At 35.5% G+C, this 25,894-nt stretch overlaps 1 protein-coding gene across 1 annotated transcript; it reads right to left on the reverse strand.

The window, feature by feature from the left end:
• Positions 1 to 22,864: 22,864 nt before the first annotated feature.
• On the reverse strand, positions 22,865 to 24,896 carry LOC143529770 (11 kDa late embryogenesis abundant protein-like). Its single transcript, XM_077025487.1, has 2 exons — positions 24,764 to 24,896; positions 22,865 to 23,280 (listed from the first exon to the last, which is right to left on the reverse strand). The coding sequence occupies exons 1-2, from the start codon at positions 24,869 to 24,871 to the stop codon at positions 22,909 to 22,911; spliced, it is 480 nt and encodes a 159-aa protein (XP_076881602.1). The 5' UTR covers positions 24,872 to 24,896; the 3' UTR covers positions 22,865 to 22,908.
• Between the last annotated feature and the right edge of the window lie 998 nt (positions 24,897 to 25,894).

Genomic DNA, 25,894 nt, shown 5'->3' on the forward strand with positions numbered 1-25,894 from the left:
TCTAAGGATGCATCATGGTTTGAACATATGTTCCCATGTTTGGGTGAGGGAAAACGAGCTATCCTAGACCGGTTGAGGAAACTATTCCAGAGAACGAGGGTACAAGATATGAACCTCGGGATCAATCTGAGACATAGGAGGTTGAAATCAGAAAAAGTAAACGGCAAAGTACTGAAAAATTCTTCGGCCCTGATTTCCTTACCTACAAGGTAGAAGAGGAACCTCAAACGTACCAACAAGTGGTGAATTCTGCAGAAGGCCCTCAGTGGAGGGAGGCCATCAAATGTGAGATAGATTCTATCTTACAAAATCATACATGGGAACTAGTGGATCTTCCTCAAGGGTGTAAACCACTAGGATATCGATGGATTCAAGAAGAAGATAAAACCTGATGGCGCTATCGATAAGTATAAGGCAAGGTTGGTGATCAAAGGATATAAACAACGAGAATATTTAGATTACTTTGATACGTATTCTCCAGTTACGCAAATAACCACTATCAGGTTAATGCTTTCCATTGCCGCCATTAGAAACTTGGAAGTTCACCAAATGGATGTAAAAACAGCTTTCTTGAATGGAAATATGGAGGAAGAGATTTACATGGAACAACCTGAAGGCTTCATAGCCGTTTGGCAAGTAAAGAAAGTGTGTAATTCCAGGAGGATGTTGTGACAAATGCTTGATGCTGGGTTCAAAATCAATGAATGTGACAAATGTGTATACGTGAAGGACACATCCGATGGATATATCATTTTATGTCTATACGTAGATGATATGCTCATTGCTGGAAGTGATGATAAAATCATAACGTCCACAAAGAACATGCTAAAAGCTAGGGTTGACATGAAAGACATGGGTTTTGCGGATGTGATTCTGGGAGTTAAAATCACACGAACCCAAAATGGACTTGTTTTAAGTCAATACCATTACGTGAGCAAAATTCTTGAGAAGTTTAATACGAATGACTCTAATGTAGCTAGAACTCCCATTGACAAAAGTCAACATCTAGCTAAGAATAGAGGTGAACCCGTTAACCATTTGGAATACTCAAGAATTATTGGTAGTTTGATGTATCTTATGAGTTGCACTAGACCCGACTTATCATATGTTGTGAGCAAGCTATGTAGATACACAAGCAACCCAAGTTCAAATCATTGGAACTGTGTGATTCGGTTGCTTCGGTACCTAAGATACACTAGGGAATACGGGTTACATTAGAACAGATATCCAGCAGTTATCGAAGGACACTGTGATGCAAATTGGATATCTGACACGAAAGATTCCAGAGCAACAAGTGGGTATGCATTCACACTTGGAGGTGCAGCTATATCGTGGAAATCGTCAAATCAAACGGTTATAGCTAGATCCACGATGGAATCAGAATTCATCGCCCTAGATAAAGCGGGCGAAGAGGCAGAATGGTTACGTCAATTTGTTTAGGATATACCAAGATGGCCTAAGCCGGCATCGGCCATCTGTATACATTGTGATAACCAATCGGCAATTGGCAGAGCTCATAGCACAATGTATAATGGTAAGAATAGACATATTAGACATAGAAATAATACGGTACGACAACTAATATCTACTGGAATTATCACTGTTGACTACGTGAAGTCAAAGGATAATATATTCGGATCCGCTAAAAAAAGGCCTAAGTAGAGAGTTAGTTCAAAAGTCTTCTATGGGAATGAGACTGAAGCCCTTGAAAAGTTAAAGTTCATACGAAGGAAACCTAACTCAACTGTTTGGAGATCCCAGGAATTGAGTTCAATAGGAAAACCTAATTGTATAAATTAGTGTGGTCACTGTGGGGGATAACCTTACAATTTAAGAGGGATATTACTACATAGCTAGGTAACCTTCCTAGTTTATTCCTAAAATGACAAGTGTGAGGCTAAGCATATGGCTTTTAATGATTCGACCAAGGTAGTCATACATGGTGAATCACCTATGTGAGAGAGAAGTGGGGTCGTTTCGAAGGGTGTTGTTGGGCACAATACTTAAAAGCTCTTGCAGAACCATGCTCATATTCATGACCATAATGAACATAACTATGAGGACTTGACTTTGTCGGAGAGAGTCTTGTGTGAAGTGTATTGTCGTCTACACAAACGGCAGACGAGTTCAAAGACATCACTGTCTACTCAGAGCTAGTGGGCTAAGTATGCTTCATAAGCAAAGGTTCAAAAGATAACACCTACCTATTGTATGCAAGATTCAACTGCTGAAATCTAATCGGAATAATGTTGTTTTGACCTCCATTCATGTGGGGGATTGTTGGAAGTTTTAAGTGAAAGTGTGTGAATGAAGTCTTAATAAGGAAGTGGTAAAAGTTGTCCCACATCGGATTAGGAACAAAACAATGAGTGGTATATAAGGTAGAGCCTTTACCACTCATTTGAATCTTTATGACATGTTTTTACCACAAGTCCTACGTGCGCGCAGGGGGGGGGGGTTGTTGTTTGAATTTGTTTTTGAGATTCAAAATCTATTGGTCTGATCAATACCATTTAATAATCATCATGACAATGATTATTATTTTCAATTTTGTAATATGCACTAATGGCCATTATTGGAATATAATTACAATTTAATGGTCATTAAAAATGTTGATTATGAATGTATGGTTATATAACCAGGACCAACTCTTCACTTTAGACACACAAATATACACACTTCTTCTTCTTCCTCTTTGCTGCAATTTTGCTGTGACATTCGTCAATTTCGGGTCTTGTTTGTATTCGTATTTATATTGTTTTATTATGTAAACAACCCGTTTTGTAAAACGAAGCTTATGTTATAATCAAAATGATGGATTTTATGTTACAATATTGTTTTACACTTGTTGGGTCTTGAAAACATCCTTTTTGGTCCTTAAAACGCGTAAAAATCACTTAAACGAACTTCAAGGACCAAATCTGCCAATTATCAAAAGTTGGAAAAACCACCAGCCACCACCCATCGCGCTACGCGATGGGGGAGCAACCTCATGGTCGCGTGGCGCGACCTGATGCAGACCAGCAGCTACGAATTTGTTGTTTTGTGTTTTGTTTTGATCCTTTTTGCATGCAAACTCTTGTGTCTCACACCCATATTTGACTACCAACATTACCCTATATATACACCCCCTTTCCCCTTCATTTTCCCCTGCTACAACTCCAAAAAATCTCTCAAATATCAAAGATCCAAGGTTGTTTATTTATGTGTTCTTGAGTGTTTGACTTCCAAAAGTCAAACTGAGTTTAATCTTTCATTCTAATTAGCTTATGTAGTCTTATTACTACTTGATTATGGCGGAACAACATATATATACTATAATACCCCTTATTACCTTTGGTAGTTACTTCTCCGATTCCGGTCGGTGAGGTTTCGGACCTTGTAAGGCAAGGCTTCATGGAGGACTTCGTGTCCTTGATATATATATAAAACTTGTTTATACATATTAATCTTGATTAACTTTTGCTCATTTTAGTTTATTTGTTATATTTACAAGTTCCATGGTTATGAGTTCTAAGAGTCTATGCTTCGGTTTAACCGTAAATAGCTCTAGACTGTAAACCAAACTTTTGTTTAAAACCTTTGTTGTTAACTTTTTGGTTGTAAAACTTAAGTATTTTTATTTGTACATTATTATACAAGATCTTTGATACTTGGGCATGTGAAAACCATATATGAACTTGTTGTGAGATGGAAACCAAACCAATCCGATTTTTTACTCGCTTAAGACACACAAGTGTGTCTTAAGCTATCAAGACTTGTATATTTCTTTAAAAATATTTTACAAACTGATTTTAATTATTTTCTTAAGTACCTGGAAATGTAGGATCCAACTTGATCTCATAACAAAGTTTGGACCAACTAAACTGAACACTCGCTTAACGTGCGTTGTTAGTTCTAAAACAATAGAACTACATACTTGGTTAAGTCTTATTAAGTTTTATTGAGTTATCTCATAACATTCATTATTTTGGATAGTTGACTTTGGGTTTGACCAATTGTCAAGACCCGAACCAACAACCCGAACACTCATTAAAGACCCGTTTTAGTATCTTTATCCCAAAGGAACTTGCATCTTTGCATTTTTCCCATCTTATTACTTAACATAGGTTAAATAAATTTTAAGGTTAGATACTTCTAACCCGGTTTCGAGTAAACTTTCATTTTAAAGGGTTATTATTTATAAATTCTTAAGTAGTTACATTTTAAACCTTGAACTTTAATTGTTTACTTTTTCGCAACAATTATTTTTTGATTTAAAGATCTTCAAGACAACCTTTCTAAATCCAAGACTTATTTCCTTTTAGGCATTATTCGTTAAACTCGTCGTTCCGGCAAATCTTCAAACTATCATCTTTCAAGTTTATTACTTGAACGTGAGTACTTTCATACCCCGTTTTCTATCTTTTGTTTTGGGGTGACATTTCATACTTATCTAAACTAAATGCTTTATACTTGAGTCTTAAACCACAAATGTTGTTGTATACTTTACTTAAATAATTGCTCAATTTGGTGTTCTATGATTATATGCCTATGTGTTTATCGCTTTTGGTTGGTGGAACTATAAAATCTTAGTCTATTTGGCATCCCCTTATTGCAAGGTGTCGTTAACGTAATGCAATTAACGATAACTATAAAATCCTAGACTATTTGGCATCCCCTTATAGCAAGGTATCGCTAACGTAATTCTACTAGCGATTTTATCTATTTATCCAAGTTATTGCGTTTATTTATTGTTTCGTATACAAGTTTTGTGGCTTTTCTTACTATATATATGTGCTCAAACTTATGAATTGCTCACCAACCTTTGTGTTTATAAACTTTATTTTATGAAATGTTACAGGTTTGCTTCTAGGTTGATTGTGGAGTTGAATAAAACGACATCGATACCTTTAGGATATTTAGCAAAAATGAACAATATTTGATTTGCTATATTTTGTTGTGACTATCCTTTGAATATTGTTATGTTACATTTTCGATGTTGTGAAATGAAATGAGTTTGTTAAATATTGTTTCTTTAAATAGTGTCATGCGCTTATGGGCAATCGTTACACCTCGGCATGTTCCGCCGCCTTTGGTCAGGGTGTGACATATTGGTATCAGAGCCCTGACAATAAGATAGGTGGTTAGACGTAACGACCTAATATTGTTATGTTTAGGGTCCTATACGTGATATAATTGATTATTCATACCACATGTTATTTATAAATTTGTTTAAAATTCACCAATATCCTAAATGTTCACATACACACACTTTCATAGTATTTCCAAGGTATCCTTACCTTAAAACGCAAAAAAAGTAGATTTTCATTATGTTTTATGGATTACAAGATTAACTTGGATCCAGTTATTTCAAATCCCTTAAAGGTTGCGTTTATATCGGGTTTGTAGCCATCATAGAAAACGAGACATTATAAAACGACCATTTGACAAAACGATTCCAAGGATCGAAGGTGATTTACTTACCTGGGATGGTTGAGTTATAGTGCTCGTTTTCTAGGCCACAAATCGTGTTATACATGTCAATTCTTTAAGTAGTCGAATTCGAGCGTTCCGGTCGCCATCCTAATTTTCGGTGTTAAAACAATAGAACTACGGTGGTTCGTAGACTAGTGTTTTGACATGACGTTGTATCTCGATTTATTGTGTTATTATCGTTATTTGAGTCGAAAACATGAAAAAGTCGCGGTGGTTCGTACACATGTTTAGACTTCAACGTGGTGTTTTATAAAACTTTTAGTGTTGGAATATCACGTCATGGTGGTTCATGTACGATTTTCCGACTCGATAAATCTCAAAATCTCCAAATTTTCAAGCTTTAACATCTCAAAATCATTTACATTTTGTTTATGGTTTTGTTATTTATATACAAAGTTTTACATTTTATCTAACACTAACATCTTCTCCTTACTAACTCTAGGATTCACATTAAAAAAATGAAATCTTAATTTATTTTATACACCCTCGTATTCATTTTTTTTACCCAAAACGTATTCCATTTCTTTATATACTTTTAGCATGCCTCCGCTAAGACTCCAACCGCGCAAGAACTCCAACCGACGTATGGATGCTTTCGTCGCCAAACAAATGGCCGTTGTGATTCCCGAACTTATAACCCAAATCCAAGCTACCCAACTCGCACCCGTTGAACCCAAACCCGCATCCTACTTGTATAAGCAATTTACTAGTGCCAACCTGTCTGAGTTCCTTGGAACCAACTGTGCGACTACCTTGTTGCAATGGTTCGAATCGATCGAGAGTGTGTTTCGACATAGCGAATGCCCTGAAGCCAAAAAGACAAATTTTGCTTCAAGCATGTTTAAAAAGACCGCTCTAACATGGTGGGGGTAGTTTTATGCACCTCCAAGGTTTGGATACAGCTATGGCTCTTCCATGGGTCGATCTCTAGACGCTTATGATGAAGAAATTATGTCCCAAACACGAGCTCCAAAAGCTTGAGGAAGAATTTTGGAACCTAAAACAAGATAGTGGTGATAACGCCGCTTATTCACTCCGATTTAACAAGTTGAGCATTCTTGTCCCTCACTTGGTTACCCCGACTGAGCGCGAGCTTGATAAATACATTTGGGGTCTACCGATGCAAACTGGGGACTCTGTTATGAGTAGCAAACCCGTGAATCTTGAGGACGCCATAACTTTGGCCGGTGCGCTATCGAAAAATCATGTGAAGGCGGGTACTCTAACCCTCAAGAAACCGAGTGAGAAAGCCAAGCCAAGCCCAAGCCCGCATCGCAAGCCAAGGTTTAACCCGCACCAAAAGCCATTAAATACTTCAACTCATCCCGTCACAACAACAACAACAACAAGAAACCCAAATCCAACTAATGAAACTTCGCCGTTACCCAACCTTAACAACAAACTCAAGCCGCACCACCAAACCGAAGACCCTATACCGGTATCGCCCCGCTATGCAACACTTGCCAACTTCACCACCCACCAAATATGCCTTGTCTCCATTGTACCATTTGTAACAGACTTGGTCACCTCCACACCACATGCCGATCCGCCCAATGAACCCAACCTAACCAACCAAACCAACCAAGAACCTTTCCCCAAAATTCCCAAAACCGATATGCACCCTACCCACAAAACCAACCCCGAGCTTGCTTCAATTGTGGAGATCCTAACCATTTCTGCAACAATTGCCCACGTTTAACTTTTGCTAACCAAGCCCAAACCGTGACCGTACCCTACTACCAAACCCAAGCCTACCAAGTTCAAACTTACCAACCCCAAATTCCCCAACTGAATGCACCACTCATCCAACCCATCCAAGCAATCCAAGTGTCACACCCCGACCAAAGGCGGCGGAACATGCTGGGGTGCAACGTTATTGGACAAATACACAAGACACTATTTAAAGTGACAATATTTAATCAACTCATTTTATTTCATAAATCATTAAACAACACATCTCGTTCATATAAACAAATTGAATACAAGTAAACAATTATATTGTTCGTTTTACTAATATCCTAATAGTCTTGGTAACGTTTTTCGTCAAGTCCCCGAGTCAACAAAAGTCAAACCTGTAACATTTCATAAAATAAAGTTTATCAACACAAAGGTTGGTGAGCAATTCATAAGTTTGAGCATATAAGTATATAGTAAGAAAAACCACAAAACTTGTATACGAAACGATAAATAAACGCAATAGCTTGGATAAATAGATAAAATCGATAATAGAATTACGTTAGCGACACCTTGCTATAAGGGGATGCAAAATAGTCTAGGATTTTATAGTTATCATTAATTGCATTACGTTAACGACACCTTTCTATAAGGGATTTCAAATAGACTAGGATTTTATAGTTCCACCAACCAAAAGCGATAAACACATAGGCATATAATCATATAACACCAAATCAAGCAATTATTTAAGTAAAGTATACAATAACGTTTGTGGGTTAAATTTCAAGTATAAAGCATTTAGTTGAATAAGTATGAAATGTCACCCCAAATCGAAAGATGGAAAACGGGGTATGAAAGTACTCATGTTCAAGTAATAAACTTTAAAGGTGATAATTTGGAGATTTGTCAGAACGACGAGTTTAACGTATGAAGCCTAAATAAATAAAGTCTTGGATTAAAAGGTTGTCTTGAAGGTTTTTAATAAAATACATGTTGAGAAAAAGTAAACAATTAATGTTCAAGGTTTAAAATGTAACTATTTAAGAATTTATAATAACCATTTAAAATGTAAGTTTGCTTGAAACCGGGTTAAAGTATCTAACCTTAATATTTACTTAACCTATGTTAAGTTATAAGGTACGAAAAATGCAAAAATTCAAGTTCCTTTGGGACAAAGATACTAAAACGGGTCTTTAACGAGTGTACGGGTTATTGGTTCGGGTCTACGTAATTGGTCAAACCCAAAGTCAACTTTCCAAAATAAGGAATGTTATGAGATAACTCAATAAAACTTAATAAGACTTAACCAAGTATGTAGTTCTATTGTTTTAGAACTAACAATGCACGTTAAGCGAGTCTTCGGTTTTGTCGGTTCTAACTATGTTATGAGATCAAGTTGGATCCAACATTTTCAAGTACTTAATTTTTTTTTTATCAAAATAGTACTTTTATTAACATTTAACACCAACCAAACTACATCTGGATAATGGGTAAGCGAGCAACAAGCTGCGTCGCTATCCCCTTTTGGATCTCAAAGCCTATTCTACTAAATATAAATCCTTGGTTCCTCGGGCTCTGCGAGTCACTGTGGACCACCTTCTGCACCCGTTCCAAGAAGCGAACCGCCTCGGGAGCTAGAGATCGAAATGTGTCGAAGGCAAATGGAATGAACACGTGCTGATTCTCCAAACACGCTGCCTCATGCTTAGCAACCTTCCTAGATTCCGCCCTCAAAACCGCCTGTCTCGGAACGAAACCACTATCTCTCAACCCCACCAACGGGGACACCCCAGTGAGGTTGACACATGCATGCTTACCCCCTGCCCATCCAAACACAAGAACGTCCACAGGACGCAGTGTAGATCTTCCCTCTCTCGGATCAGTTAGAAAGTTAACAGGTGCCTCTTTTTGGCTGAGATCCCAGCACGCCTAAGCACATCACATAAGACATCTCTAACCCAGTCGTGACGATACTTGAACCCAAGCAGTTCCTTACAGTGGAGGGCATGCTCACCAAATTTATCCAAACAGGCTTTTTTAAGAAAATAATTAAAATCAGTTTGTATACTATTTTTAAAGAAATATACAAGTCTTGATAGCTAAAAACACACTTGTGTGTCTTAAGCGAGTAAAAATCGGATTGGTTTGGTTTCCATCTCACAACAAGTTCATAGATGGTTTCCACATGCCCAAATAACCAAGAACTTGTATAATAATGTACAAATGAAAATACTTATGTTTTACAACCAAAAAGTTAACAACAAAGTTTTTAAACAAAAGTTCGGTTTGGTTCGATTTCAATCTCACAACAAGTTCATAGATGGTCTCCACATGCCCACATAACCAAGAACTTGTAAATATGACAAACAAACTAAAATGAGCAGAAGTTAAGCATGGTTAGTATGTATAAACAAGTTATATAAGTATATATATCAAGGACACGAAGTCCTCCACGAAGCCTTGCCTTATAAGGTCCGAAACCTCACCGACCGGAATCGGAGAACTAACTACCAAAGGTAACAAGGGGTATTATATTATGTGTATGTTGCAACAACAAGATTTAAGTAACACGAATTAGTTATAAACAAGGTTAGCATTAATGTGGAAGATGAACTAAGAACTTTAAGAATGGATACTTGGATCTTTAGTTTGAGAGAGTTTTTGGGAGAATGGTTTATAATCTATAAGTGATTATTTGAACACATGAGGTTTTTATGAATATACTAGTTGTATATACATACATAAAAAAATTTGAGGGTAAAACGAAGCTTGCGTGCATTGGGAGGGGTTTTAGGCTTCGAACGGTGAACAGTTTGAAAATTTGGTGAAAAGTGAGTGTGTTTCGGTTGGCTTGCGTAGTTGGGTTTTGTTGAGTTGGATTGATGAGGTTCGTTGTGTTTAGTTCATTTGAGTGGGTTAGGCTTAGATGATTTGTGTGAGTAGTGGTTGGTCTATTTAGGTGAGGTTTTGCTTATTTGAGCTCGGGTTAAGTTGATGGGTTGGATAATTTGATCTTGACTAGTTTGGGTTGAGATTCGGTTTATACATGTATTTCATAAGGAGTGTTGAGGTTTCTAATTTTGATATCAAACCTATGGTTAGATAGGAACGGTGTGGCGACATGGTTTGTGATTTGACATAGCAAGGATCGAATGATCGAGTCATAGTTGGGTAAGCTTTGGTTTGTATATGTCCAAGGCATTTGTGGGTGTGTTTGTCGGCGTCTTTGAAGTATTTGGATAGTGAGTTTGATTGGTTTTCATGGCATAAAAGTGTCGGTATTTAGGGCTTTTTGTTGGGTTGATTTTGTACATCTTGGATTTACGCGGGGTTTGAGTTGGTGAGGGTATAACTTTGGTATGTTAGGTTTCGTTCATATTGGGGAAAGATTTGAGTGCGTGTGAAAACTTTTGTAGTGTAAGGACGGTTTATGTTAAGGTGGTAGTTTGAGATGTGATACGGGTGTTTGGAAACTTGTAGTTGCGTTTAGGGAAATTTTGATTAATAATTTTTTTTTTAATTGAAAATATCATAGTTTATAAATAGTGATTGAAACATTCATGAATCTATTGATGATTAAAATTACAAGTTATTATGTATAAAATAAAATATTGAGATTCAAGCTATTGAATCACAACAATTTTAATTGCTAAAAATTTTCCACTAAAATGAGAGTTGCTACGATACGTCGGGTTGGATAACTTTTGAAATAAACCAATTCGCGTAACGCAAATCGTTCTCGAAATACTTAACATTTAGTAGTTGAAAACATCATAGTAACTATGATAATAAGGTTTGCTTATTTTGAAGTTTATTGTAAAAATAAGAGTCGATTGTCATGAGGAAGCAAAATAAGTTCTATAAGGGTCAAAACGAAATTCCTTGCTTATGAGGAAATAAGAATAAAAAGAACAAGTTAATTTAATGTCGGGATTTGTTATGAGGTATCAATATGAATGTTGATAGTTTCTTTGAGCATAAGAATTTGCGTATTGGAAATTTTTTACCAAGTTCGTTATTTAATACTCCCTGCATCCCATTATAAGTGTCCTAGTTTGATTTTTCAAGTCTTTCTTGTTTAACTTTGACCGACAATATTTTTGTTTGTGTTATATAATACTTGATGTAAAATATATGAATGGATTGGGTTTTAAATGTATTTTACATTGATATAATTTTCATCAAGTATTATATGACACGAACAAAAATATTTACGGTCAAAGTTGCGAAAGAAAGACTTGAAAAGTCAAACTAAGACACTTATAATGGGACGGAGGTAGTATCGTATAACGAAAATATCACGGTAAGTTAAAATGACCGTCATTGTGAATCGAGAAAGTGACATAAACAAGTTTTTTTTTGTCTTTAAAATAAAATTTCTATGAAGTTTTGCATGAGGATTTCAAGAAAGTTACAAGCTATAAGTTTGTGAATTTTTGAAAAATCAAGGCGAAACTACCATAAGAAATTTAAAACGAAGAAAATCGTTTGATGCAAATTTTATCCATGAAAATTTATAATGAATTAAAAATTGCATGATGAAAGTTGTTATAAAAATAAATTCGGGTAACGAAAATTCTACCATGTATATTATATAATATAGTGTAATTAAAATGTCGTGAGAAAATTTAAATAATCGATATTGTGAAATGATAGTTCCAAAATGAACGGGATCGTTATAAAAATAAAGATTTTTATGGAAACTTGTATGAAAACATTAAAGGCAAGTTAAAATCTATATAATGGGAGTTTACTTGAGAATTTAAGGTAAAATTTATCATAAAACCTTTTTAATATGATGAAATTCATATGATAAAATTTGGATTTATAAATAGTTTTAATAAACAAGGATGACATATTAAAAATCATTATTAATAGATCAAACTATATGTGTGTGTGTGTGTATATATATATATATATCCCCCCCCTTTTTTTAACTTATATCGAAGAAATGCAATGAACAAAATTTTGTAAATAAAATCGTTGGGAAAACAAAATGAGAAAATTTGTATAGAAATTTTACCATATCAAATCAAGATATAAAATAATTATTCACAATAAAAAATAACATTTATAAATGAGAACTTGTGATGAGAATTAATACGGCGGAGTAAAAGGAAAAATTGTTTAAATCCTTGAAATTTGTAAATAATGTCTTAAGATTTAAAGGCGGAAAAATCGCGCATGAACCACCATGACTTGATATTCCGACACTAAAAACCTTTTTTCAAAAAATACCTTGTTGGAGTCTAAACATGTGCACGTACCACCGCGTCTTTTTCATGTTTTCGACTCAAATAACGATTGTAATAAATATAATAAATCGGAATACAACGTCATGTCAAAACACTAGTCCACGAACCACCGTGGTTCTATTGTTTTAACACCGAAAAATTAGGATGGCGACCAGAACGCTCGCATTAGACAACTTAAAGTGGTCATCTCATATGAGACAATCTTTAAGGAGATTTGAAACAACGGGATCCAAGTTAAGCTCGTGATCCATAAAACACAATAAAAACTAGTTTTAAGGTAAGGATACCTTGGAGTCTTGGATTAAAAAAGCGCGAGGCGAACAAAAGCGAAGAGGTCCTCAGCCGAGGCGAAAAGCGCAAAAGCGAATGCTTGTTGAACACGAGGCGACCGTATTTTAAAAAATATTTAATTATTTATAAGCCACATATTATATACAAACCACATTATAGTATATATTAAACCTCTAAAACATCAACATATATATATATCCCAAAATTCAAAAAGTAGTGTAGTACAATTTTTCGAGTACCACAGTACTCGCCCAAAATATTAAAGTAGCATAAAAACAAGTTATAAAACACCAAATTACTCGGAATTGTTTAAAAAAACACTACTCAAAAGTGTTTCAACTTTTAAAAGTTTATTGCCAAATGTAAAAAGTCTAGAAATGGTTAATTATAAAGGTTAAGTTGAAATGGGCTAACTGGTCACGTTTTGTACATAAAGCCTTCGCCTCCTCGCTTTTTCGCTTCGCACAAAAGCGTAAAAAGCGCTCGCTTTTTGAACAGGCTTCGCCTTGGGTAAGCAAAAGCGTTGAGGTGCTCTCCTTGGGTCGCTTCTCGCCTCACCTCGCCTTAAGCGCGCTTTTTTAAACCAAGCATGGAGTACTATGAAAGTGTGTGTATGTGTATATTTATGATTTGATGAAATAAATAAGTATATAAATAAACAAGTGTAATGAAAAATCAAGTAGGGTAAACACGTATTGGCAAGACGTATAAGGAGCTTAAAGCAAAGACTATACTAGGTCGTTACGTCTAACCACCTATTCTATAGTCTTGTGACTCTGATACCAATCTGTCACACCCCGATCAAAGGCGGCGGAACATGCCGGGGTGCAACGTGATTGAACAAATACACAAGACGCTATTTAAAGTGACAATATTTAATCAACTCATTTTATTTCATAATTCATTAAACAACACATCTCGTTCATACAAACAAATTGAATACAAGTAAACAATTATATTGTTCGTTTTACTAATATCTTAATAGTATAGGTAACGTTTTTCGTCAAGTCCTCGAGTCAACAAAAGTCAAACCTGTAACATTTCATAAAATAAAGTTTATCAACACAAAGGTTGGTGAGCAATTCATAAGTTTGAGCATATAAGTATATAGTAAGAAAAACCAAAAAACTTGTATACAAAACGATAAATAAACGCAATAGCTTGGATAAATAGATAAATCGCTAATAGAATTACGTTAGCGACACCTTGCTATAAGGGGATGCAAAATAGTCTAGGATTTTATAGTTATCATTAATTGCATTACGTTAACGACACCTTTCTAAAATGAGCAGAATTTAAGTATGGTTAGTATGTATAAACAAGTTATATAAGTATATATATATATATATATATATATATATATATATATATATATATATATATCAAGGACACGAAGTCCTCCACAAAGCCTTGCCTTACAAGGTCCGAAATCTCACCGACCGGAATCGGAGAAGTAACTACCAAAGGTAACAAGGGGTATTATATTATGTGTATGTTGCAATAACAAGCTTTAAGTAACAAGAATTAGTTATAAACAAGGTTAGCGTTAATGTGGAAGATGAACTAAGAACTTGAAGAATGGATAATTGGATCTTTAGTTTGAGAGAGTTTTTGGAAGAAGAAGAAGCAACCAAAAGAAGATGGAATGGTCTTGTTTATATAGGGAAAGAGTAAGGGTTTGGGTATAATGATTCTTTCAAGTGTTTACATGCAAATGGGTTGGTTAATTTGGTCAAACAAGGCATAAAACAACAAAAATTCGGATTGTTGCAGGTCTAAGGCTGCCACGCGCGGCCGCCCTAGCCATCATGGCCACTGGGCGTGGCACCCATGAGAGTGGGGTCTGGTCAGCTCGTCTTGCGTGGTTCGTTTTGCGTCCCAGAAGTTCGTTTTTGATGTAATTTGATCGTTTTAAAGCCGTTTTCGAATCCGTAAAAGGTGTTTTTCATATTGAACAAATGGGAATGATTTGGTAACATAAAAATCCAATATTTTATATTTTTGAAATGTTCGGGATATAAATCGGGTCGGTTTACGTGATAAACGAATACACAAACGAATACAAATAGAACCCGAAACTGACGAATGTCACACCAAGCACCACCTCCACCTCCCCAACTAGCACCTCAAGTCAACCATGGCAACCAAGGGAGAGCTTTTATGATGAACGCTAATTAAGCTCAAGTTGCAAACGATGTTGTGAACTATCATATGGCTTATATTTTATTTGATACTGGTGCCGATATAAGTTTTATATCTTTGAAATTTGAGTCGAAACTTGTTATGCCTCGAACTAAGCTTTCCCGACTGTTTTCCGTTGAAGTCGCCAATGGCAATTCTATTACCATTAATTCCGTCGTCCGCGATTGTTCTCTCATCCTTTCCAAGCATAAATTCTCCATTGATCTCATCCCGATGCAAATGGGAAGTTTCAATGTCATAGTAGGCATGGATTGGTTATCTTTGCATCATCCCGAAGTCGTTTGTTTCGATAAATTCATTCGCATTCCGCTTGTCAATGGTAAAATTCTCAAAGTTTTCGGCAACACAACTTCTAGAAGGCTTAATCTTATGTCGTGCGCTCAATCGCAAAAGTACTTACTCCAAAAGTATGTTCCGTTTCTAGCTCTCGCGGTGACAAAAGACAAAAAGGAAAGGAAAATCCAAGATATTTCCATTGTTCGTGATTTCCTCGACGTCTTTCCCGATGATGTTACCGGTCTTCCTCCCGTTCGTCCGATTGAATTCCGTATTGATCTTGTGCCCGGCGCGATGGCCGTGGCCAAGGCTCCTTATCGTTTAGCCCCGTCGGAAATGCAAGAATTATCAAACCAATTCGCAGAACTTTCCGATAAAGGCTTCATTCTTCCAAGCTCTTCTCATTGGGGTGCTCCCGTTCTCTTCGTGAAAAAGAAGGATGGTTCGTTTTGTATGTGCATCGATTACCGAGAGCTTAACAAACTCACTATCAAAAATCGTTATCCCTTGCCACGAATCGATGACCTATTCGACCAACTTCAAGGCGCAACTTGTTTCTCCAAAATCGATCTTCCATCGGGTTACCATCAATTGCGTGTTCGCTAAGAATACATTCCTAAAACTGCTTTCCGTACTCGATATGGACATTTTGAATTTTTGGTTATGCCCTTCGGGTTAACAAATGCACCCGCGGTATTTATGGACCTCATGAACCGCGTTTTCAAACCATTCCTTGATAAATTCGTTATTGTCTTTATTGATGACATCCTTATCTTTTCTAAATCCAAGGCCGAACATGAACATCATTTGCGTACCATTCTCGAACTCCTTAGAAACGAACAACTCTACGCCAAATTCTCCAAATGTGAATTTTGGCTCGAGGTAGTTCAATTTTTGGGACATATCCTAAACGACAAAGGTATTCATGTTGACCCCGCTAAAATTGAGGCCATTAAGGATTGGAAAACTCCAACGACTCCCACGGAAATTCGATCCTTCCTTGGTTTGGCCAGGTATTATCGGCGTTTCATTCAAAATTTTTCCAAGATCTCTTTGCCTCTCACCTCCCTCACTCATAAAGGGAAACCATTCGATTGGGGTTCGAAGCAAAAGGAAGCCTTTTTCACTCTCAAGAACATGTTTTGCAATGCTCCCATTCTAACCCTTCCCGATGGAAACGACGGTTTTGATGTATTTTGCGATGCATCTCATCAAGAACTTGGTTGTGTTCTCATGCAACGATGCCAAGTCATCGCTTACGCATCAAGGCAACTAAAGGTCAACGAGAATAACTATACGACTCACGATCTCAAACTTGGTGCCGTCGTTTTCGCTCTCAAAATCTGGACATTACCTTTATGGTACAAAATGTGTGGTTTTTACCGATCATAAAAGCTTTCAACATATTTTTAACCAAAAAGATCTCAACATGAGACAACGACGATGGGCTGAATTACTTAGTGATTATGATTGCGAAATTCGCTACCATCTCGGTAAAGCGAATGTTGTCGCTGACGCCCTAAGTCGAAAGGTTAATGTTAAATCCGTTTTGCTTCTAAGCGTTGTTGTTCAAACCGATCTTCAAATCCGAATCTTCCAAGCTTAATGTACCTCCATCGAAGAAGGTAATATGTACGACGAAATGTCATGTGGAGACGAGCTTCAACTCGAAACCAAACCCGATGGTCTTTTGTACTTTCTCAATTATTTTTGGATTCCCGATTGTGATGACCTTCGTACTTGTATACTCGACGAAGCTCATAATTTGCGGTATTCCGTTCATCACGGTGCGGATAAGATGTATTTCGATCTTCGTGCTACCTTTTGGTGGCCGGGTATGAAAAAGGACGTAGCGTTGTATGTATCTAAATGTCTTACTTGCTCAAAAGTCAAAGCTGAACACCAAAGACCTTTTGGTCTACTCGAGCAACCACCGATTCCTGTTTGGAAATGGGAAGACATTGCTATGGACTTTATCACCAAATTACCCAACACCCAAAAAAGGCAACAATAGTGTTTGGTTGATCATCGATCGATTAACCAAATCTGCTCATTTCATTCCGACCCGCGAGAAGTCATCTGTCGAGCAGCTTGCTCAAATCTATGTTCGGGAAATTGTGTGTCGACACGGTTTACCATTATCTATCATCTCCGATCACGAATCCCGTTTTACCTCTCATATTTGGCGTTCACTTCAAGAAGCTTTGGGAACACGTCTCGATCTTAGCACCGCTTATCATCCTCAAATGAACGGTCAATCCGAGCGTACGATTCAAACACTTGAGGATATGCAACGAGCGTGTGTTCTTGATTTCGGTGCGAATTAGGATTCTCACATTAATGTTGATGATCTTGTCCTTCTAAAAGTATCTCCTTGGAAGGGGGTAGTCCGTTTCGGAAAGAAGGGTAAGCTAGCTCCTCGTTTCGTTGGTCCTTTCAAAATTCTTGAGCGTGTTGGGAAGGTAGCTTATCGACTCGAACTATCGCAAGAACTTGTTGGTGTTCATCCGACATTTCATGTTTCGAATCTTAAAAAGTGCTTAGTCGAGGGTAATCTCCATATACCTCTCGATGAAGTACATATCGATGAGTCGATGATCATGGTTGAATGACCCGTTGAGATCATGGATCGCAATGAGAAGAAAACAAGCGTAGTCGTATTCGGTTAGTCAAAGTTCGAAGGGAATCACGACGCGGCGCAAAATTTACTTGGGAACGAGAAGACGAAATGAAAGAGAAGTATCCATATTTGTTTGCATCATTGTCTTCATCTTAATTTTGGGACGAAATTTCCTAAAGTAGGGAATACTGTGACATTCTTCAATTTTGGGTCTTGTTTGTATTCGTATTTATATTGTTTTATTATGTAAGCCGACCCGTTTTGTAAACCGAAGCTTATGTTATAATCAAAATAATAGATTTTATGTTACAATATTATTTTACACTTGTTGGGTCTTGAAAACATCCTTTTTGGTCCTTAAAACACGTAAAAATCACTTAAAACGAACTTCAGGGACCAAATATGCCAATTATCAAAAGTTGGAAAAACCACCAGCCACCACCCATCGCGCTACGCGATGGGGGAGCAACCTCATGGTCGCGTTGAGCGACCTGCTGCAGACCAGCAACTCCGAATTTGTTGTTTTGTGCTTTGTTTTGATCATTTTTGCATGCAAACTCTTTTGTCTCACACTCTTACTTGACCACCAACATTACCCTATATATACACCCATTTTCCCCTTTATTTTTCCCTGCTACAACTCCAAAAACTCTATCAAATATCAAAGATCCAAGGTTGTTTATTTATGTGTTCTTGAGTGTTTGACTTCCAAAAGTCAAACTGAGTTTAATCTTTCATTCTAATTAGCTTATGCAGTCCTATTAATACTTGATTATGGCGGAAAAACATATATATAATATAATACCCCTTGTTAGCTTTGTTAGTTACTTCTCCGATTCCGGTCGGTGAGGTTTCGGACCTTGTAAGGCAAGGCTTCATGGAGGACTTCGTGTCCTTAATATATATATCTATATAACTTGTTTATACATATTAATCTTGCTTAACTTCTGCTCATTTTAGTTTATTTGTTATATTTACAAGTTTCATGGTTATAAGTTCTAAGAGTCTATGCTTCGGTTTAACCGTAAATAGCTCTAGACTGTAAAACGAACTTTTGTTTAAAAACTTTGTTGTTAACTTTATGGTTGTAAAACTGAAGTATTTTCATTTGTACATTATTATACAAGATCTTTGATATTTGGGCATGTGAAAACCATCTATGAACTTGTTGTGAGATGTAAACCGAACTAATTTGATTTTTTACTCGCTTAAGACACACAAGTGTGCTTTTAGCTATCAAGACTTGTATATTTCTTTAAAAATAGTTTACAAACTGATTTTAATTATTTTCTTAAGTACTTGGAAATGTTGGATCCAACTTAATCTCATAACAAAGTTTGGACCGATAAAACCGAACACTCGCTTAACGTGCGTTGTTAGTTTTAAAAAAATAGAACTATATACTTTATTAAGTTCTAAAACAATTAAAGATCTTCAAGACAACCTTTTTAAATCCAAGACTTCTTTCCTTTTAGGCATTATTCATTAAACTCGTCGTTCCGACAAATCTTCAAACTATCATCTTTCAAGTTTATTACTTGAACGTGAGTACTTTCATACCCCGTTTTCCATCTTTTGTTTTGGGGTGACATTTCATACTTATCTAAACTAAATGCTTTATTCTTGAGTCTTAAACCACAAACGTTGTTGCATACTTTACTTAAATAATTGCTCGATTTGGTGTTCTATGATTATATGCCTATGTGTTTATCGCTTTTGGTTGGTGGAACTATAAAATCCTAGTCTATTTGGTATCCCCTTATAGCAAGGTGTCGTTAACGTAATGCAATTAACGATAACTATAAAATCCTAGACTACTTGGCATCCCCTTATAGCAAGGTATCGCTAACGTAATTCTATTAGCGATTTTATCTATTTATCCAAGTTATTGCGTTTATTTATTGTTTCGTATACAAGTTTTGTGGCTTTTCTTACTATATATATGTGCTCAAACTTATGAATTGCTCACCAACCTTTGTGTTGATAAACTTTATTTATGAAATGTTACAGGTTTGCATCTAGGTTGATTGTGGAGTTGAAGAACACGACATCGATACCTTTAGGATATTTAGCAAAAATGAACAATATTTGATTTGCTATATTTTGTTGTATTTTGTTGTGACTATCCTTTGAATATTGTTATGTGACATTTTTAATGTTGTGAAATAAAATGAGTTTGTTAAATATTGTTGCTTTAAATAGTTTCATGAGCTTATGGGCAATCGTTACACCTCGGCATGTTCCACCGTCTTTGGTCGGGGTGTGACATCTGCAACAATATTGTTTCGATTTCATTTCAGGCAAGTGATCGAGTCTGGCAGTGCTACGCTTCTACTTCGAATCGGAGTACCTTAGGAACAGACCGTGAATCTGTTTAAGGGAATTGTGTCAAATACAAGCCCGGTTCACTGTTTCGTGTTTAATTCTATTTCTTATTTCGGATTCTATTATACAATATTTCTAACAACACGTAACAAACAAATTCTTGCAAATCATGAAGGAATTCAACCAAAGTAGATAAAGTCTTTGAATACTATCTGCCAATTTTTGGGTGGGTAGATAAGTGGTAGGTGAGGTGAACACGATGTGCAAGTGGCCAGGGAGGGGATGACGGGTGGTTAAGGTGATGGCGGTCGAGGTGAATGGTCAGGATGAGTGTTGGGCATTGTGATAGACTCCGATTATCTTATGATTGTTTTGTCATTTAAATTCATTATAAATTAAAATTCTTTTATAGATTCCAATTGGTTTTGGAAATTTTAATTCTAAAGCAAAGTCCTTCAAATTCTAATTCCTTTAACAAATTTCATTCTAAATTAACATTCTTTCATAGATTCCAATTGGTTTTGGAAATTTTAATTCTAAAGCAAAGTCCTTCGAATTCTAATTCCTTTAACAAATTCCGATGCAATCTGTAAACCAAACATACAGAAAAAGTAGCCGGATTTGGATGAGGTTGTTAAAATAATGAAGCATATGAAATGCCAAGAAAGAAATGGGATACGAATCTGAAAATTACAAGGTGATAGTTAATTGGTATTATTTGGCTATTAAATTTCTTTCTCTTCTAATAAAAGACTACTCATTTTTGTCACTTGTCAATCTCTTAATCACCATCACGTTTTTTTCCAACTTATTTTAATATACGGTCATTATCTTTTGAATTATTTCAATATATGAATTCAATCTACTATTATAATAAACAAAAACCTATTTCTGTCACTTGACATCTAATTATACAATAGTTGTGTCATTTGGCAAATTTGTTCTCAATCAATAAAACTTTTATTCTTTATTTTAAAAAGAATAATTAAAATTATTAAATGGTAACGAAACTTTTCTTTAAATATGCTTCTCCTACTATTATGAGTTAATTAGTTATTAATCAATAATAAATTTCAATAATAAATGTGTGTTGCTGTAAATTGTAATTTTTAAATTTTAAGAACTCAAGAATGAGAGTATCTTCATGGACATGTGAGTGTATATTATTCTTTCTTGGATAAGAAAATAAAATACATTGTTTACTTATTATTATTATAACAAAATAAAAGGACTTTTGATTAAAGAATAGGTACTCGGTTTTTGTGAGTTCAACGATTCTGCATTCTTTACAAGTAATCACTAATAATATAATCATAATCCTTAATATAAAAAATAAAAATGTGGTTATGTCTCTTAGCATATAATTAGATCATCTTGTGCCACTTGACACATTAAAGGTTTTTTAAAAAAAAACTATTTAATTCCATCCCATATTACTCAAGGAAGAAATTAATAAGAAAGTCAACTATTATAAAATGCATTTGTCATCAAACTTATCAATGGCTCTTTCATAAATTATTGTGTATGGTTACTTAGTTTTAAAAATATTTAATGTTATCCGGACTATAAATGTTGTAAAGTCTGATATCCTATATCCGTTGTTAAGAACACAAATATAAAAAAGATGACATGAAATACATGTGGAGACAAATACGATAAAATTACCTATGAAACTATAAATGCTGTATACAGAGAAATATTTAGAGATTTAGAAATATATATATACGCACACACCATATCATTTAAATGTAATTTATTATACTATAAACTAAATATTTATACATACAATTTAACACATTATTTGTGTTTTATATTGTTTCGTCGATTAATAAATTTATTTATTCTAACCCCTGTTACACACTGGATCTTAATCTAGTTTTCTTATAAAAGATTCAACAATCACTCCAAAATGTGAATAAACAATTTAACCAAAATAACTGCAATCTCCGACCAACATTTAAATTTGTAGTGAAGTTTTAGTTCCAGACACAATATTTCTTTTAAATTCCACACAAATTAATTAACCTTTAGTTTTAAATCCAATTCTAACTAACTAATTCTATGGACAACCAGATTATATTTTCTGCTTTTAAGCCCTCCTTTAAATGAAGGGGCACATGACATGGATATTACAATTTACAATCATATAGATTATATATTACTTCCCTAGTCCCATTAACGTGTCCATATTTCTCTTTTTATTTATCTCATTATAATTGTCAACTTTCAAAATTTATTAGTCAATATCTTTTTATTTATCTCATTATAATTGTCAACTTTCAAAATTTATTAGTCAATTTTCAAATTTATAATTAAACTCACACAACTAACATTAATAGACAATACTAATAGACCCACTTTTCAATAACATTATCATTTGATAAAAAAAAATCATTTAATACACCTTAAACTTTGTTATTTTCAAGCATGGACACTATAATGAGTTATTGTAAATACTTATAATGAGTTATAGTAAATGAAGTTATAATGAATGGAAGGTGTATCATTTAACGCAACATAATCAAGCCAGCTGCATCTTCCATACCATGGAAGCATTTCTCTTACAAGAAGTTTCCAGTTTTTTCTTCATCAGCCACCCAATGAAAATAACTGTCCTAACATGTTTTCACCTAAACATGCAATCTTTTTATTACAAGTTACTTTTCACGAAATACTCCACGTAGACAGAAAACAGGATTTACATCAAACTCATAACATAAAATTATTTCAAGTTCAAACACTACTAAAAAACCAACACAAATCAATCAAAATCCCTCCTACAACCTATCAACGATAAGCTCCACCTGTACCATATCCACCGGCACCTCCACCAGCTTTTGTATTATGCCCCGCCAAAGTCGTACCCGTACCTGTATCCGTTCCAATGGGGTGAGACTTCACAACCCCTTCCACTACATTTCCAGCAGTTTCTCCTGTTCCATGACCAGGCAAGGCCGACATCTGGTGGCTTCCCATCTCATGACCGGTGGCTCCGGTTGTGGAGAACGAGTGCGTACCTGTGGCTTCTGCCGCCTGTCTCTGCGTGGCGTTTTGTTCTCGTGCCACCTGTTTTTCGTACTCCGCTTGGTTTATTCTCGCTTCCTTCTTCTCCGTTGCCATTTCCTTTTGAGTTGGATCATGTGCAGTCATTCTCTCGCCCTATTTCGGAATAATAAGTTAATTAAGTTCCCTATTTCGGAATAATAAGTTAATTAAGTTGGTGAGGTTTTAAATTATTTATGTATGAGGTCAGCTATAAACACTATAAACACACCGTCTTATGTCTAAACCAACCAACAATGTTTTAGACGACATTTGGATAAAAGGTCTAAAGACCGTTTTGACACTTATATCGTTTATAGTCACAGCAAATCGTGTATTATGTAAACGTGTAAACTGGCGTTTGATAGTGTGAAATCAGATACGGGGTGTAATTATATAGTGACCCATTATTTGTAATTATATAGTGACCCATTATTTAGAGAATCAATAGAAAAACATCAAATATCGTTTTCTAAAAAAAACATCAAAAAAATCGTTTTCTTATGGAGAGGCATATAAACAAAAAAAAAAAAAATTCAAAACTCAAGACCTAATAAAAAGTTATAAAAACACACAAAAACATTACCACATCATCATCACCAATGTTTTCAGACCCGAAGATCGACCCGGACGACTTACTGGGTCACATGTCTGACCGGCCCGAGAGAGAGAGGTCGGACAGTATATTGACCCACCCGGATGACGTCATAGATAATATATTTATTTATTATATATAATATACTCCATGTTAATGGACTATTTAATGTTTACTCAAAATTTGAAGGATTAAATATGTGAAGAATATTGATCTTATTTTTTAAGAAAATAAATGATAATTAAATACCACTTTCTCTCTGGATTCCCAATTACCCCAAAACCTTCATTGAGATAACAGTCATAGCCATATCTTCCCTACCACTTCTCGAACCCTAAATATTAAAATAGCAGCCGCCACTCACATCCATCACTACCAGCTCACATACACTATTGTCCACCACAACTGATGATTATATCAATCAAGAATCTGGCATTATTATAGCTCGTCATCTTCTATTCTACTTTTTTTTCTTCCGTTTTCTTCTCGATCTACAGATCTTAGAGCGACGAGGGTAACCGAGAAGTTGCGATTTAGGGTTTGAATGTTGATAGACTTAGATTTTTTTGAGTAAAAACTGAAAAATATTAAAAAGGTACATTTGCCACCCTCCGGGTCAACGGTTCCGGTCGGACCGCAAACCATCAAACCCGGCCGGGTTTTTAGAAAACGGGTCAAACACCCTTACCCGGCCCGGTATTTGTACCGGGTCCGGGTTGGACCGGTCTGACCGGCCCGGCCCGGACGGGTGGGTTTCAAAACACTGATCATCATCACCACCTTTTACATACCACCTCACCTTCATCTCATTTTTTTTTTCTAATTCCTACTCAAAAACACCTTATAAAAATGAGTTCCAAAAATCATATCCACAATAAGTAAAAAAAGTCATATCCATAATAAGTAAAAACGTGTAAAAACAACCCTAAAACACACACACGTGAACTCTTTTATAAAAGAAACCAAGAGAAACAAAGAAATATTTAACAAATGGTGGAAACGTACCTTTTCTTGTAGGGTGGCTTTGGTCTTTTCCATGCCGGACTTAGCGGAGGCACCGATGTTCGCTGCCGTCTCTTTGATGGAAGCTGCTGCATTTTTGGCCGTCTGCATTTTGATCAGTTTTAATGGATAAGAGATGGGTGTTTGAAATGAAAGTAAAGTAAGCAGCTTAGAAATTAATTAGGATATATTTATATAGATTTGCAGGGTGCCACCGCTGTACCACGTACGCAACACGACTATGATACGTGTAGCTTATTATTTTGACACCTTGCAAAGTAGATTAAAATATACTCCTATCACATAACGTGTAATGGTATTTTGAAGAGTTTAATTCTATCGTGGATTGTACAATAAAATTATTAAAAATAAATTATACGGATATATATGTTAGTTGGTGCTCCAGAAAAATATACTGTTTCTTTATGAACGAGGGTAGACACATTCACGTCACTTCAAAGATATCTATGAACATTCTGTCAGAGATTGTTTTAGAAAGCAAAATGTTTTATTTACCACAATAGATGAAGTTATAAATTTGAGCACCAAAATCAATCATCTTTAATCAAGATTTATCATCCAACAACAATACACCAATTAGTAACACCTTTATGCTATAAATTTTAAATTGCCGATACATATGTAAAGAGGGTTGACAACTCTCTACTCGACCTATGATGACGGGGTAGTCCAAGGAAATAATAAAATGGCTGAAACACGTTAATGCTAAAAGGGTTAAAAGGTTAAAAGCTTCATTTCCCGCCCAAACTTTTGTAAACAAGTACCCACGTGCTACAGTACGATGTCAAATCACTGTTCTCCTCTGACCAAAGTACATACTCAGATAAAGTATTATTATTTTAAACTATGGACCTGCGGTCCAAGCCTTCCCGCCCATAAAGGTCAACTCTCTATGCAAACAAGAGGCTAACTAGTTTAGTTAACTGGACTAAAAGGTTTTGATCTTCTTCATATAAATAGATAACTTAGCCTTAAACATAAACATAACAGATATGGGCAGATAACACCATCTCCCTAATCTCCTCTTCTTCCTTGAGAAATATGCTTATAGCTTATTTCTTTCTTAATTCAATAACTTCATAGCTTCACCAAGAACATCATCCTAAAACCGAT

The sequence above is a fragment of the Bidens hawaiensis genome, unplaced genomic scaffold, assembly GCF_021521415.1.
Source record: "Bidens hawaiensis isolate Kalapana, Puna unplaced genomic scaffold, B.hawaiensis_p1.1 tig00008700_1, whole genome shotgun sequence".
Taxonomy (NCBI): Eukaryota; Viridiplantae; Streptophyta; class Magnoliopsida; order Asterales; family Asteraceae; genus Bidens; species Bidens hawaiensis.